This window comes from Aptenodytes forsteri, unplaced genomic scaffold, assembly GCF_000699145.1.
Source record: "Aptenodytes forsteri isolate BGI_AS27 unplaced genomic scaffold, ASM69914v1 Scaffold82, whole genome shotgun sequence".
Lineage (NCBI taxonomy): Eukaryota > Metazoa > Chordata > Aves > Sphenisciformes > Spheniscidae > Aptenodytes > Aptenodytes forsteri.
Genome location: NW_008795490.1, coordinates 2,066,996 through 2,081,316, shown reverse-complemented (window position 1 = coordinate 2,081,316; position 14,321 = coordinate 2,066,996). Strand labels below are relative to the sequence as shown.

At 40.9% G+C, this 14,321-nt stretch overlaps 1 protein-coding gene across 1 annotated transcript in view; it reads right to left on the bottom strand.

Moving 5' to 3' along the window:
* PLEKHG1 (pleckstrin homology and RhoGEF domain containing G1) overlaps positions 1-14,321 on the bottom strand; it is a 67,543-nt gene that overhangs the window by 12,636 nt on the left and 40,586 nt on the right. The window contains exons 8-17 of the mRNA XM_009281404.2: positions 12,548-12,730; positions 12,364-12,459; positions 12,163-12,249; positions 9,291-9,324; positions 8,170-8,265; positions 6,879-6,917; positions 6,341-6,363; positions 5,239-5,457; positions 3,591-3,707; positions 1,085-2,759 (exon numbers count right to left, since the gene is read on the bottom strand). Of these exons, the coding sequence (XP_009279679.1) occupies positions 1,085-2,759; positions 3,591-3,707; positions 5,239-5,457; positions 6,341-6,363; positions 6,879-6,917; positions 8,170-8,265; positions 9,291-9,324; positions 12,163-12,249; positions 12,364-12,459; positions 12,548-12,730 (2,569 nt within the window). The remainder of the gene's footprint in view (positions 1-1,084; positions 2,760-3,590; positions 3,708-5,238; positions 5,458-6,340; positions 6,364-6,878; positions 6,918-8,169; positions 8,266-9,290; positions 9,325-12,162; positions 12,250-12,363; positions 12,460-12,547; positions 12,731-14,321) is intronic.

Here is a 14,321-nt window from a genome sequence, read left to right as displayed (position 1 = left end):
GGGGAGGAGAGACAGCCACGGGCGTGGAAAACCTCCCGGCTGATGGCTCCTGAGGGGTGGCCCAGGCTTCCTTTTGGACCTTAGGTGAACTGTCTCTAAAGACGATTTGGTCATAAAGCTGGGAATATTCAGCTATTCTGGCACCTAGAAAGGAGAGAGAATTAACTTAGCAGAGGCAAGCAATCCATTTGAACGAGTCACGTGAAAATTTAAAAATCCCAAGACGCTTTGTATTCGTCAAGAGAAAAGTTTACAGCTGCGTCAATATCATCAGCGGAAGAGCCGTGCATTGCGTTGCATTCCAGTACATTGTATTGAAAAAAAGAAGCACAAAATGTCTTGCAACAGTGAACAGCCATGCAGGACGCAATGTAGCACACGGTTCCAATAATACGCTGCTTGTTTCATGTTAAATGGAAAAGAACATTCTGAAAATGGCCTGGTAAATAAGATATTTAGGGACTTTTATAAATATCACAAGGCGGCAAGAATGACACTCCAGTGCATGGAGTCCGCTGGCTCCATGTCTCCAATTTGTTTCAATTGACTATGGACAAAAATAGCTCCAAAGCTGTTGCAGATCCACGACTTTGCACATTCATTAGAAAGAGCAAGAAGACAGCTCTTTCTTATCTGACCCCATTCCTTATGCTTGTAAGTGTGATTGTGGATGGTACCTGAGCAAATCTACGTGACTTGTTAGAAGGTGAACACACCTGGAAATACACCTTTTAGTCAAACTCTGAAGATCACACTATTAAAGGAAATAACTGCTTTTCTGTAAAGAGGCCAATAGTGCTTCAGGCATAAGTTCTATTTCCAGCCTAAGCTGGATTGATCTTTCTTGACACTACCCCACTATTTATTCCCAATTTTATCAAGTAACAACAAGAATTTATTGCGATATAAAGGACTATTCATGTTAGGGGCACTCACAGAAAACTCATTTCGGTAGTAACACAGAAAATGCAATACTGATACTCAACTAGTAAGGTGGGGAAAATTCATAATCTTCCAATTCAGTACACAAATTTCATTGAAAGTTACTAAAAAATATATCTGTATAGAAATATTTTTGACGTACCAATAGCAGGACCGCCTTGTTTCTTCTCCTCCAGAATGGCAGCAAGATCTTTGTGTTTCAGTTTCTGTTGTCTGCTAGCTGGCTGTTCCTGCTCTGGACTTTTAACTTTCAAAAGCTGGTTAGCCTTCTTAATTTTTTGACTGTACTGCCTTGCCATCATAAAAACTCTGTTCTTTGTTTTATCCACTACAGCCAAGTCATTTTCCATGCCCTCTGTATGCGCGTTGGACAGAACACTATTGGCAGATTCATATGGGCTGTCTACAAAAGGCATCTCACTGGAGAAGGACGATCTGTTCAGACTCATAAAAGAGTTCTCCTTGCACGGTGTAGTGTCTTCAAGCCTGAGATTAGCCTCGCTTAAGGTGGCAGCCCTGGGCTTCACAGTTTTAGGGAAAATAGGAGTTTCTGGCAGAGAGAGAGTAGACAGTGAGTACTCTACATCTTTACTCAGTTCAGGTGTACTACCAGCATGCAACCTTTCCTGCATATCATCTTTACAAACAGGAAAGGCTGCAAGGAGACGGTCTCTTGTCTTTTCCTCATTCTTCTTGATGTAGTTCTCCAGGTCGTTCCAAATCTCATCTACCTCCTCTGAGAGTTTATCTGCTGCAGACTTATGGGAGAGTGAATCCGAGTTGGAGGAGCTATCTACTAAGCTCAAATAGTCATTGTCGACAGGAACACGATGGTAAGGACTTTCGTCTTCACTGAACTGGAGACTCTCTTCGGAAACAAACTGCCGTAGATTGTCACAACATGCAAAGTCTTTTTCCAGGCCCAGAAAACTCCGTCTTTTAGAGCATTTTAAGGGGTCACATTTAAAATTCAGTAGTGGTGTTTCTGGAAGCACTATGGTGTCATAGATGTTGTCTTCAACGATCCTGAGCTCATCCAAACTTGAAGTAGGTGCTTCTCTACTGAGTAGTATCTCATCCCTACTAGCACGAATGGAGGCTCTGTTTTGATTTGCTGTCCTCTTTTTGGAGGGTGAGTCCAAGCTGCTTTTGTTTTCAGCCTCGTAGAGAGAGTCTCTAGCAGATCTCTGGGGACCACGGTCTGTCTCCTCCTTTCTTGTCAGACCCATCAGCTTTAAGTCTTCATAGCTTATATTATCATAAACATGTTCAATATCATCAATGGTCAGCTCCTCTGAAGATTCGGGATACGCATTCATACTGCTCACCTCTGCTCTCTTCACTTCCCTTCGAGAACTGCGCTCCCCCGTTTTATACCTTGCACTGGCTGGACACGTGTTACTTTCACCAGCACTACTGGCCCGCCTAACAATTTTGTGACGAGTGGGGCTGGAAGTCTCATTTTGATGCACTACCCCCAAGTGCCAGCTGCACGGCCGCCCAGAAGAACCCCTCCTTTCTCCACCAACAGCTGAACAAGTGTTGGATGTAGACACTGATGGTACAAACATCTGATAGTCGTCTTCATCGTCTTCATTCTCGTAAGGTGGACGCCGGCTGGGAAACAATGCCTGCCTGATCTGATGGTCGGTCCAGATGTTTCTGACAGAGGTACTTCCTCCCAGGATATTCATGATTAGCGAGTTGCTCTGGGGCGTGCTGAATTGTCTAGGCGACTGTGGCTGTCTAGCTGTGCAGGAAAACGGAAGATCGGTATTCAACTGGGTTGACTCTTCATCTGAAGGGTCCTTGGAGCTCTGTGGAGATTTGAAATATGCTGGTAACATTAGCCTATCCCCTGCAATAATACAGCAATTCCCTCCATTCACAGAACTGCCATAGCACCAGCGTGTCCCACAGCACGGCGTCAGGTGGAGACGGGCAGGGTGAGCAGGCTCCTCACTAGAGAGCCAGGGAGCCAAGGTGGCAACGCCAGACAACTTTGCCTCCTAATCCTTACCATGGCTCAGAGTTCACTCGGCATTTAATAACATCTTACTTCAAATACAAGACACTGGCTTATGTTAACACATGAGTAATTAAAGGCAAGTTTGTCTGGCAGGAGTTAGATTAAACCTTTTACGCTAACTCTGCAGTTTCACAGTTGGATTAAGCTAATCTGACTCTGGGTTTGTGCCAAAAGTTTTGTTCTCCTCTCTTTCCCCTTGCCTATAACCCTAGCAGAAAGGTATGTTATGCTCTCTAGCACATGCCACTGAAAATTTCATTTTCTTTTTGGAGTAAGTTTTCATCCAGCTCAGCTAGCAGATGTAATTTACAGCAAAGCCACATGCCTGCTAATGCTAACATGAAGGATGCTGTAGATGTTTCTGGCCAGAGGTTGGGAAAGAGAGGGAAAGATAATTCCTTTTGGCTTAAGTTAATGCTGATTGGTTTGGTTAGTTGTTTTTTTTTCCCCGCCCCAAAAAGAATAGTCTTTCATCATACAGATGAATATTTCAATGATATGAATATTAATACATGACATAAACAGAAGATGACTTATCTGTCTACCTAGGAAAAACACAGATTTCTTTGACATATCTACGATGCATAGCAAAACAGAAGTAAAAAAAAAAATTATATACCTGCGTTTCACACTTGTTGAGATTAACACTTCTCCGTTTTTCAACATTTTCAGCAGCTTGACTATTAAGTCTTTTTCTTCCCCCTTTCGATTTCTGCAGTGAGTTTTGCTGCACTCCCTGCGATTTAAAAGAAAAGAGCAAGGGAGGGGTAATAACATCTACAGTTCTTTGTACAGTCTTGTTCAGAAGAATTACTAGCAGCTAGAACAGGCCAAGTATCCACACTGGGAGGACAAAATGCTCATGAGTTGCCAGAGCACTGCCACAAGAATGATTCAGAGCCTAGAAAACTTTCTTTACAATAACCAATTAAATTCTATCAATCCATACAGCTTGTCAAAAGGGGTTGAAAGCGGAATCTGTGTATAAAAATATAGATGTAAAAGAATACACAGAAATTGGACAAGGGAAAGGGCTTAATCTCACAGCCAAAGTTATAACAGAAGAAGGTGGTCACACAAAAATTCAATTTTCAACGTTCTTTTTGGTTTTAAAAAGGGGAGGGGATAGTCTCACTATCACTTGTGGTCTTGAAAACCAGAAAGAGGTCTAAACTAAAAAATATGCTATCATCCAACTTCCCAAAAAAAAAAAAACAACAAACAGAAGGCCAGAATGTTACGTGTTGAGCAGTGTCCAAATTAACTCAGAGTGAAGGGCACACATTGTGGGAAGGGGAGGAATCAGAGAACGTATTGTTGCCACACCTAAGATTAAACACTAAGCTACTATTATACATTTTTATAGTGGTATTCTTTTGCACTTACTCATTCTTTTGTACTTATGTCAGGAAGAGGGAGAATTACAAGACTCTGCACTACACTGATATGAGATACTATTTTATCAAAGATTTACAATGCAAATAGTGTAATTTCAAAGAGGAAATGTGCAGTAATCTTCAAAAAGAATTTCAATAATAGGTTTTGGATAATTCACAAAAATAAATGGACCACACAAGGATATGACCCCAGCATCAGCTAACCCAAACAAACTGAAAATCTAGGTTCTTTAATACAGCCACATTTCAAAGCTGGGGTTTTAGTCTTTCAGAAGTACTACATATGTGTGGAAACATCATGCAGAGTGGGGAAAACTACCACCTGTGCAATAGTAACAGATAAAGAACCTCATTTTCAGAAATCCTACTCACAACTTCTCCTATTAAAGTTCACACGTTCCTAGCTATTGCCAGCAGCTCACAGGTCAAGAAACATCACATCACATGTGGCAGTGCCTGAATCATTAACTTAAGACCTTGTTTTGGAGACCTGAAGGTACCGTCTCTGCACGTGGCCTAAAAAGGTTTCTTTCACAGCATCAGCTGGAGAAGCAAGGAAAGGTCAGTTGTGCACAACAGGTAAAAGCAATAGCTTTTTGTCAGAACTAGGCTTGAGGACTGCAAAGGACTAAGTAAAATCTCTTTCAAGCAGTGGGGATTTCTTCCTCTGTATAGGGGCTAATTTTACATCTTCTCTGTTAAAATGCAAGAGGGTGTTGTGTGAGGGCTAAATAAAAGTATTTCTAAGGAGAGGAAGTTGTAAACACTTGTAACACATTCCTGCCTCCCCGCTGTTTTACAGATCATTTTAATCCCTCTCCCATCCTCACCAGGGAAAAAGGATTTTATTTTTTCCCCTCTTTTTCCTACCTGTTCAGACTCTTCTTCATCATCAGCATCAATCTGTTCCGTAGCAGAAGTCTGAAGATTTTCATCCTGATCGCTGCTGTAGGCTGGCTCAATGGACTCTTGAAATTGGCTCTCCAGCACACTGGGTTCCAATGGAACCTTCTTCCTAGAATTCAGCAGGGCTTCATTTGATCCTAGTTTGGTGGCTTGAGACAATAGGGCTCCTTCAATATTGATCCGCTTAAAAAAAAACACACAAAACTTTGATTAGAAGTTTATAGAGATTATGTATTTTAGTAGGACACTGTTTTAACATCAGACTTAAAGGCAACATTTAAGCTACATTGTTAGCTGCACTGAAATGAGATTTATAAAGAAATACATAAAACAATCAGTATTTCTCCAGAGAATATTTAGAACTGAAAAAAAATACACAAAAACCCCCACCCCAATCATGGGCTTCAGTGTTATGGCATCCCAGTGAAGTCATATCTAATGCACCCTGTTTGTAAATCTTCCACAAATGCCCACTTTAAATTTCATCCCAAATAAAACCCTAGGACCTGAAATTCAACATGAGACTTTCAAACTGCACTGGGAACTTCATTACAAATTCTTACAGAAAACGTAAAAATTAGAAATGCTCATTTCCATCTGCTTAGGCTGTATCTGCTCTGTTTGGTCATATATCATGATTGATATATATATATCTATATCTGTATCTATATATATATCTCTCAGAATAAGCTGAAACTTTCCAGTCTTATTTAATAAGTGCAAAGACAATATGCTCCAAAGAATAAACACTACCTTTATACACAGCACTTCTGTGATTATAGTGGTATTTTTAAGTACCCTGTAGCATTAGTAATTGATTGTACTGTACTATAAAGTACAACAATATATGGATCAGTAATTTTTTCTTTATTAGATATTCCTGAAATAGTTAGCTGTATTTCTATTGCTTTCATTCTAGTAATCTTATTGGAGATGCTAAACAACATTTATGATTTTGTTTCTGTTCTTAAAATCAACACAACCAAGAAGATGCAGATTCTACAGTAAATACTGTACTCTAAGTCATTTGAATGTGTTAAAACAAGAAATATAAGAAATAGCTTACCTTCTGCATATCTGGACTTATATCTGAAAACAGAAGTAAATACTTCATCGTAAGTGAATAATCAAACCGGTGTCAGCCTATGCCCATTTTAATGCTACACTAATATTCCACTTACAAATTCCCAAAAGGGGGTTAAATGCAGCAGCAATTGAGCAAACAGACTATAGGGTCTCTGATAAAACAGAAACAGCATGAGCTTTACCACGGTTCCACTTGAGGTCCTGATTTTGCAACACTGATATGACATGGGCAACTACTCACAATGGCTAAGACTCTGCGTGTCCAGTTGATATGACATGGGCAACTACTCACAATGGCCAAGACTCTGCGTGTCCAGTTGCTAGGATGTTTACAGGACCAGAACCCAAGTGTGAAAAGCAGACATTAGATTTAAACACTAACATTTTGTTTTCTTTGCACACTTCCTCTTCCCCCCACAATGTATTTATGGAAAGTTATAGGAGAAAAGGATCCATCTTTACTTGTTCTACAAAGTACAGAAGCACTGGGTCAATAAACAGTAGACGAAGTAGCTTACCATTTGACTTCAAAACTTTATGGACTCTAGATGAGGGTTCTGAAAAAGACAACAACATGTTTAAGCACTCCAGCATTCTGAAGAAAGATATGGGCGTCTTGGCCAACCTTTTATAACATGGATACCAAAATTTAAGCTTCTGAGCCCACGCAGGGAAGCCAGATTTTCATTTCTTAATCACCCAATTTCCTCACAAAAAAGTATTTGTTGAAGTGTCAAACCTACAGCTGTTACCAAAGAACATACATGTTTCTTAAAGCAGTAGCAGCTGCCCTCCATACAACAAGCCACACGTAAATTTTTATCCCATGTTAAGATTCCTGCTTTCAAAAGACTTGGTCATCTCTGTTACTGCTCTAAGTTGCTGGAGGTTTCCTATTAGAAATATGTACGAGGTACCAACAGCTCAGCAGAGCTTTAAAAGTCTAAGTAGCTGAATGTTACATAGGAGGCCATTTGATCAGGATTTTGTATTATTCCTTTTACAGGCAAAGCAGCACCAATGCAATCCTTCACCTCAGAAACAAAGGAAGATGCCTGAAAAGTAATTAAAATTTGATTGTTTTTCAGACACAAATGCTGCTGTATGGTAAATCACTACATCAATACTCTCATGAACCTTGTTTAAGTCATTCCCAATACACAACGTTACACCCTCCAAATTGGAAAGATCTTTAAGTAGCTGAAGAGGGGAACACAGTGACTGCAATATGAAGTCACCCAACTACACAGACATTGGCAGTGGCTTCAAGAGGAAACTAACAGTAACTATGGATCTACGTTCGAGCTAGGAGGGGAAAAAAGCCCCAAAGTTAGCATAACCACCTCTCGAATCTCTATTATCCATAAGGCAGACATTACACTAAGTAAAGATAGTAATCATGTTTTGAAATAACAAGCCTATCATAATCAGGATGGAACCACTTCTGAGACTAATTTTTTTTTCTTGGGGGTGGGGGGTGGGGGAGGCGCAGCGGGGAGAAATATCAGATTTAAATAATGTGACTGGCTTCCTGCACATGCATTCTTTTATCTATTAGAAAATACCAACTGTTCTTTATGCATCCACCATTAGGAATGTATATCCACGAAATAAATGCAAACAGTGGATAAAAAAATCAAACAACAACTGTTTAATAAGATGCTCCACCCATATCTGAGAGATACTGTGCCATGTTAAATCTGCATGAGTGCAGGTTAAAGACCAATTCCACGTGCCCAGCCTCACCCAACCCTAAACAGCCCTGCTTGTTTTTCCTTTTGTCATCTTGGTGTAAAGGAGTTTATTCACCTGATTTCCTTCTCACTCTGTGAGGAGCAGTGCCTTCTTTAGGCTGGTACGATGATTTCATTTCTCCCTCAGGGCTGTAGTGGAAGCCCGGGTGATCTGTGGAATAAGCAGAGGCACAAGGAATAAGAGAGTGACAAGGGTGTCACTCCACACACCTCGACAGCTCTCTTCGGAGGCAGTGCCATCATCCCTTTATGACTGATATAGTGGCACTTCATCAGAGCCTGAAGCAACACTGGCAAGATATGCTGCTGTACGGTAGCTGTTAACTACCCAGCCATGGAAACGCTTTGCCCATTTAGTTGTGCCTTGCTCCAGATGGCTAACCCAGCAACATTTATCCACCATCATCATGTATGTTTGCCAGTTTCTCAGTCAGAGCCTTCCTGACCAATTCTCTACAACAACAACTACGTAAATAAATAACGAGCCTGCTTTACTCCAAGACTCCCTCAGCATTTATATCATAGGACTATTGTTCTCATTTCCCTACGCTGCTAAGGATCACTGGCAACATGAAGAGCTAACGCAGCTTGCACCAGCAAAGGCAGCAAGCAGAAGACGCAACAGCAGGGATCGTGCAGATGGGACTGCACGCAGAGCGCAGACAGGCAGCATCACGTGTGCTTTCTAAGGCTGGCTCCTGGGACACGCACAGGTAAACTCTTCAGACATAAGCACAAGCCTCGCTGTCCTCCAGCTGCAGGTTTGCCAGCACGAAGAAGCCATAACACTGCTACATACTTCTTCAAGCTATGTTTGCTTATTGCTAGCCCTTCAGTGGGTACTAGCCAGGAGGAGTTTACGCTACAACACAGGAAAGATCATACATCTAGTCAGCACGGAGTAAGCAAAAGAGAGTGGCCCGTGTTTACAGAAGGTCTTATCTGCCTCTTCCTAGCTCATCATGAGACGTAACTTGTTGGTTGCAGATCAGTCAGCCCAATGCCTACAGAGCTCCACAGGATCTGCACCCAATTTTGGGTTTTCCAGCCAGGTCATAATTCAAGGAACACAAACCTGGCCTTCTTCCATCTCAGATGAAACCAACAGTTAAAGCCAAACTTTTGAAGATGGTTTTATTAATTTTTTAAAACAAAAGTGAAAAAGAACCAACTTACGTATGGCATCCATTTCTAGAATTGCCTGCTTGGCCTGAAAGAGAAAAAGTAACAAATGAAAAAGTTAAACTGTAAGTAGAAAGACAAATTACATTGCATATTACAGGTAGTAGTGAGTTTATATGTAAACAACAGCAAGTTTAATGTTTGAACTAATAAATATGGTTAGCAGCGTTATTTTCTGTCTTTCTCTGTGCGTTGGACACGTTACATAGGTGAAGAAGAATTTTGCTGGCAGGAGCTTACCAGAGCTTATCTGCAGGGCTTCACACAAAAACCTGTTGTTCGCTGCACCCAGCATCTCCGCCTTGCCTGCCCACTTCCCTTCTGGCAGCGCAAGGGGAGGAGCGCGTACCTACGGCACCCACTGGTGCGAGGAATTTCTGGAGGATGTGGTGACGGCACATCTGACCGCAACACTACTTTGGCTTCAAAGATAGGGGCTGCGCTGTGCTGAGATCATGCGGCACATGCTGGGTCTCCTCCATGGAGACTCAAACCTCCAGAGAGCCCTCTGCAAGTCCCAGAATTTGGAGCCGTCAATACGCGTCTCCATATTCTGCTGGGGTCGGCAAGAAACTGACCCTAGCATCTGGGAATCACATTTTTTTTGTGATTCACAGAACGTTTCCTCCCTAAAAATCAAATAGTTTAACTCTTTTATTATTTTTAAACTCTGAAGTTGTTGGCACAGAAAACGCTATCAACCTTGCTTCCTTCAAGAGTTTCCTTGAGGCACAGCTATTAAAAAAAATAAATCATTATTTGGTTTAAGTAAGATTGAACCAGGATAAAAAGCATCTCATGATTCCTTAAAATTTATCACCTTTTTTTAATAGGAAAAATAATCTGGATGTTTTATCAAGCATATCAGCTAATAAGTAAGAAAAATAAACTAACTAAAATAGCCTATGTAACCTGCTTGCCCTTCCACAGGTGCAGTTCGGTAATTTTCCACCAGGCGTCACACGCGGACTACTATTATATCCTCCAAAAGCTGGGCAGAGAGAAATCTCATAACTAGCAACTACCCGTTTGTCAAAAAAAAAAAAAAAAAATTTGTCCAGACAACCTCAGAAATTTATTTGGTTAGCGTTTTCCTTTTTCAAGCGAAATTATTTCTCTGAGCAGAAAATAGCATTATATTTTTGGTTACACAATTTTTCCACAGATAAAAAAAAAATCCAGTAAGAAGTAAAAAAAAAAAAAATCTTGATACGAAAGCTGAGATCATACTGTAGTATTTTTTTTACAACCTAATAAACTGCAATGAGTATTTACACTGTAAGCATGGATACTAGCATAAACATTATATCTTCGATAAACTCTGCCAACAAAAAGAGGAGAATTAGCAATAGCAACTGCTAGGGCTTTTTTCTCCCATAATTCTCTTTTTGTTGAGCTGTTGAAAATGAGAGTTAGTACAGCACCATGTATGTCAGTCACAGGTAACATTTTTTTAGCCATTACAGCATAAAACTCAGTTGAAAAAAATGTCAGGGAAACTGATCAGTGAAACTAATACTGGAAAAAAAAAAGCAGTAAACTCAGTGGGAAAAAAAATCAGAAAAAAATCCTGCTTCCACATGAGTCAGTGGTTTCTGTGTCACGGCAAGAGTTAACTAGGGTTAACACCCTTTGAGAGGTGCAATATGTTACACTGGGAAACACCACCTGGAGCTCTAAGACAGGATTTCATAAATAAAAGGACCAGGTTTCCCTACTCTAAGACATTACAGCTATGAATATGATATCAGTGCCTCATTTTCTCTGGCATAAAGCTTACTAGCTATCTCACCAAAAAGGGCCTAGATGTCCCAGCTAAGGATGCAGGGTTCAGGATGGGTGTGTGTATTTGTAAAGTGAAGTGTGTGCTGCCAATGGCTTCACTGCTATGATATCTAACCAAGACAGATTAAAATTAGCTTGGTAACGTCTACACATGCTGCGATTAGCACACCTTGGTGTTGTGCAGACAGGCAGTATCAAGCTAAGGTACGCTCTTATAGTCAAGCTTGCCGACATTGCATCTCTGTTACTTGTGCCTTAGCAGGCAAATCCTAATATGGACAGCAATGCTGCTAACCCAGTTAAATTCTTCTACTCCTGTACCAAACCCTGCAGATGCTTCTAGTGGAACTTTCCCATTAATTTTGAGGAACTTCTAAAGACCTAAGGAAACAACATGTTAATTAACCTCCCAGAGTCTAAACTTTCTTTAAATTGCCATGCAACTTGCAGCTAACAAGATTGCTTTAAGTACTTTAAGTACACATAATAAGGTGTTAAGACATTACAGCTATGAATATGATATCAGTGCCTCATTTTCTCTGGCATAAAGCTTACTAGCTATCTCACCAAAAAGGGCCTAGATGTCCCAGCTAAGGATGCAGGGTTCAGGATGGGTGTGTGTATTTGTAAAGTGAAGTGTGTGCTGCCAATGGCTTCACTGCTATGATATCTAACCAAGACAGATTAAAATTAGCTTGGTAACGTCTACACATGCTGCGATTAGCACACCTTGGTGTTGTGCAGACAGGCAGTATCAAGCTAAGGTACGCTCTTATAGTCAAGCTTGCCGACATTGCATCTCTGTTACTTGTGCCTTAGCAGGCAAATCCTAATATGGACAGCAATGCTGCTAACCCAGTTAAATTCTTCTACTCCTGTACCAAACCCTGCAGATGCTTCTAGTGGAACTTTCCCATTAATTTTGAGGAACTTCTAAAGACCTAAGGAAACAACATGTTAATTAACCTCCCAGAGTCTAAACTTTCTTTAAATTGCCATGCAACTTGCAGCTAACAAGATTGCTTTAAGTACTTTAAGTACACATACAATAAGGTGTTTTGTGGGTTTTTTTAATTTTTACCTTGGCAGGAATTTTAGCAGGATGATTTTCTAGAATTAACCTCTTCAAGTGAAGAATCCAAAGGCGCTTGTCTTGCTGTGACTTTGCCTGATAAAAAAATTGTAGCACCATGAGAAAATGCATTACTGCGCTATGCAGGGTCAGGAATAGCATACAGTCATCAGTCAGGTTACCCAACGGGCAGGGAGGTTTCTGTCATACCTGCACAGTATGTTGCATCTTGGGATTTTTGTAGTGGAAGACGCTAAAGCTGAGTGGTTCCTTTGGTATTACTTCAACAAGCATCAGGTTCCCACACTGTAACAAAGAGAGGCAACAATGTGAATCATGGAGGAGTTTTGGGGAGACCTAGAGACAGCACATTACCACCTGCTCTCCAACATACCAGTATGTGAGCTTTGTATGCGAACATTTCATCTCTCTTTTTTGTAATTAGCAGCAGCTTGTCAAAGAGGAACAACGTGCGCTCATTTTTGGCTCGCTGAATGCGAAATGTTCCTTCTAACACCAGCTCCCCGTAACTCGTGAGGTCTGGCCCTTTCCAGTTAGTGAGCAAACTCTGTATCTCCTGCAACAGATCAAAGAAGAACAACCAACGTTCATTTCAGAGATCTTACTGAAATGAAGACTCAGACAATCTGCTGAGGTCATTCCCACACTCCTATATAATGTTCAGCATCCAACAGCGGAAAGTCACCATACACCAGTACCGAGGTTGCTAGGTTATGTGCAACATTGCAGCCAGGTGCTTGGAGGCCTATTGCTAAGCCCAGACCAAAACATGCCCTCCTGAGTACTGCTTACTGCCTCTGCGTGGACCCCGCAAAGAGCCCTGAGCTCCCTGGGGCAGCCTGTAATGAGAGCACAACCTCATCTCCCCGGATTTGCAGAGACGGAAAACAGTCTGTAATTCAGTCGTGAGTCAGTCTCGTGCCTGCTCCCCTCTCCCCTCTATGTCCCTAACCAATCCCTCTTAACATTTCCCTCTCACCCTGGGTATCCTCCTGAAGTTTTGTGGTCCCCCACTGCCATGACCATGTCCTGTAGGCCCATCACAGAAGACACTTCTGTGAGGTGTTCAGATTGAAGAGATGTTTCTCAGAAGACTAAAGGACCAGAAGTGATTTGGTCAACTGATCGTTTGAAGATTAAGATTTTTTTTGTGTTTTTAATGATTTGTATACATACCATAGCTATTTCTCACCTTATTTATTACTTAAGGAAAAAAAAAAAGGTTGGAGAAACATCTAAGAACATGTTCACAAGCCTATGTCACTTAGCTATGACTATTCTTGTTTCCTCAAGTTGCTCGTTTTTTCTGTCAGTGGCAATGACATAGGACTTAAGCACGGACAGCAAATTCTAAAAGCAGACTAAACCTTAACTAGGGAAATCTTTAAAAACTTCCTTTGGACTTTAAACCTGGCAGCATTAGCAAAGCAGGGACAGATTTCCTCATCCTAGGCTGGTCTCTCTAGGACATTACACTTTAATACAGCATTGAGCTAGAAAACATTTCAGTACATTTGAAGCACAAATGCAGCCTAGAGCATTCACAGGAAGAAAACCCCAAAGCAGCACACTTTGTTTTTTATAACAGTCTTGTGTATAGTCCAATTTAAACATAACAAATGAAAAAAGTTGCATTTTATCAGATCTCTCCAGGAACTTGTAAATAAGTCAGGGTACAGCACAGGGATCAAGTCCACCACTGTTGAGGGAGACTTTGCGCAGGAACTGCTGTCGCAGTTACTTGCAGCATTACAGACCGAATGGCAGTGTGATAGCCCACAGAAGACCTATCCTTATGGCTGCAGAAGCAGATTTTACTTTTTTAAATGGTAACTATGAGCATAAACATTTTCCACAACCCTATACATTTGCCAGCTGAGCTCAATAAATTTAAAAAACCAAGCTTTTTTCCAAAAGCATTTAACCCTCTTTATTGCCAAATATGACTGGTTATCATTACTCAGATTTATAGCAGACTGTTGTTAAAAGTCATTAGCGTGCATTTCCAGCAACGTGTTGCAGAGGTTACACTGCTGCAAGCAAGATGTTATCAAATGTAACCCTATTCTCCCTACACGTAAACAACAACAACAACAACAAAAAAACCCCACCACAAAAAATGAGACAACAAACAACAACAAAAAAAC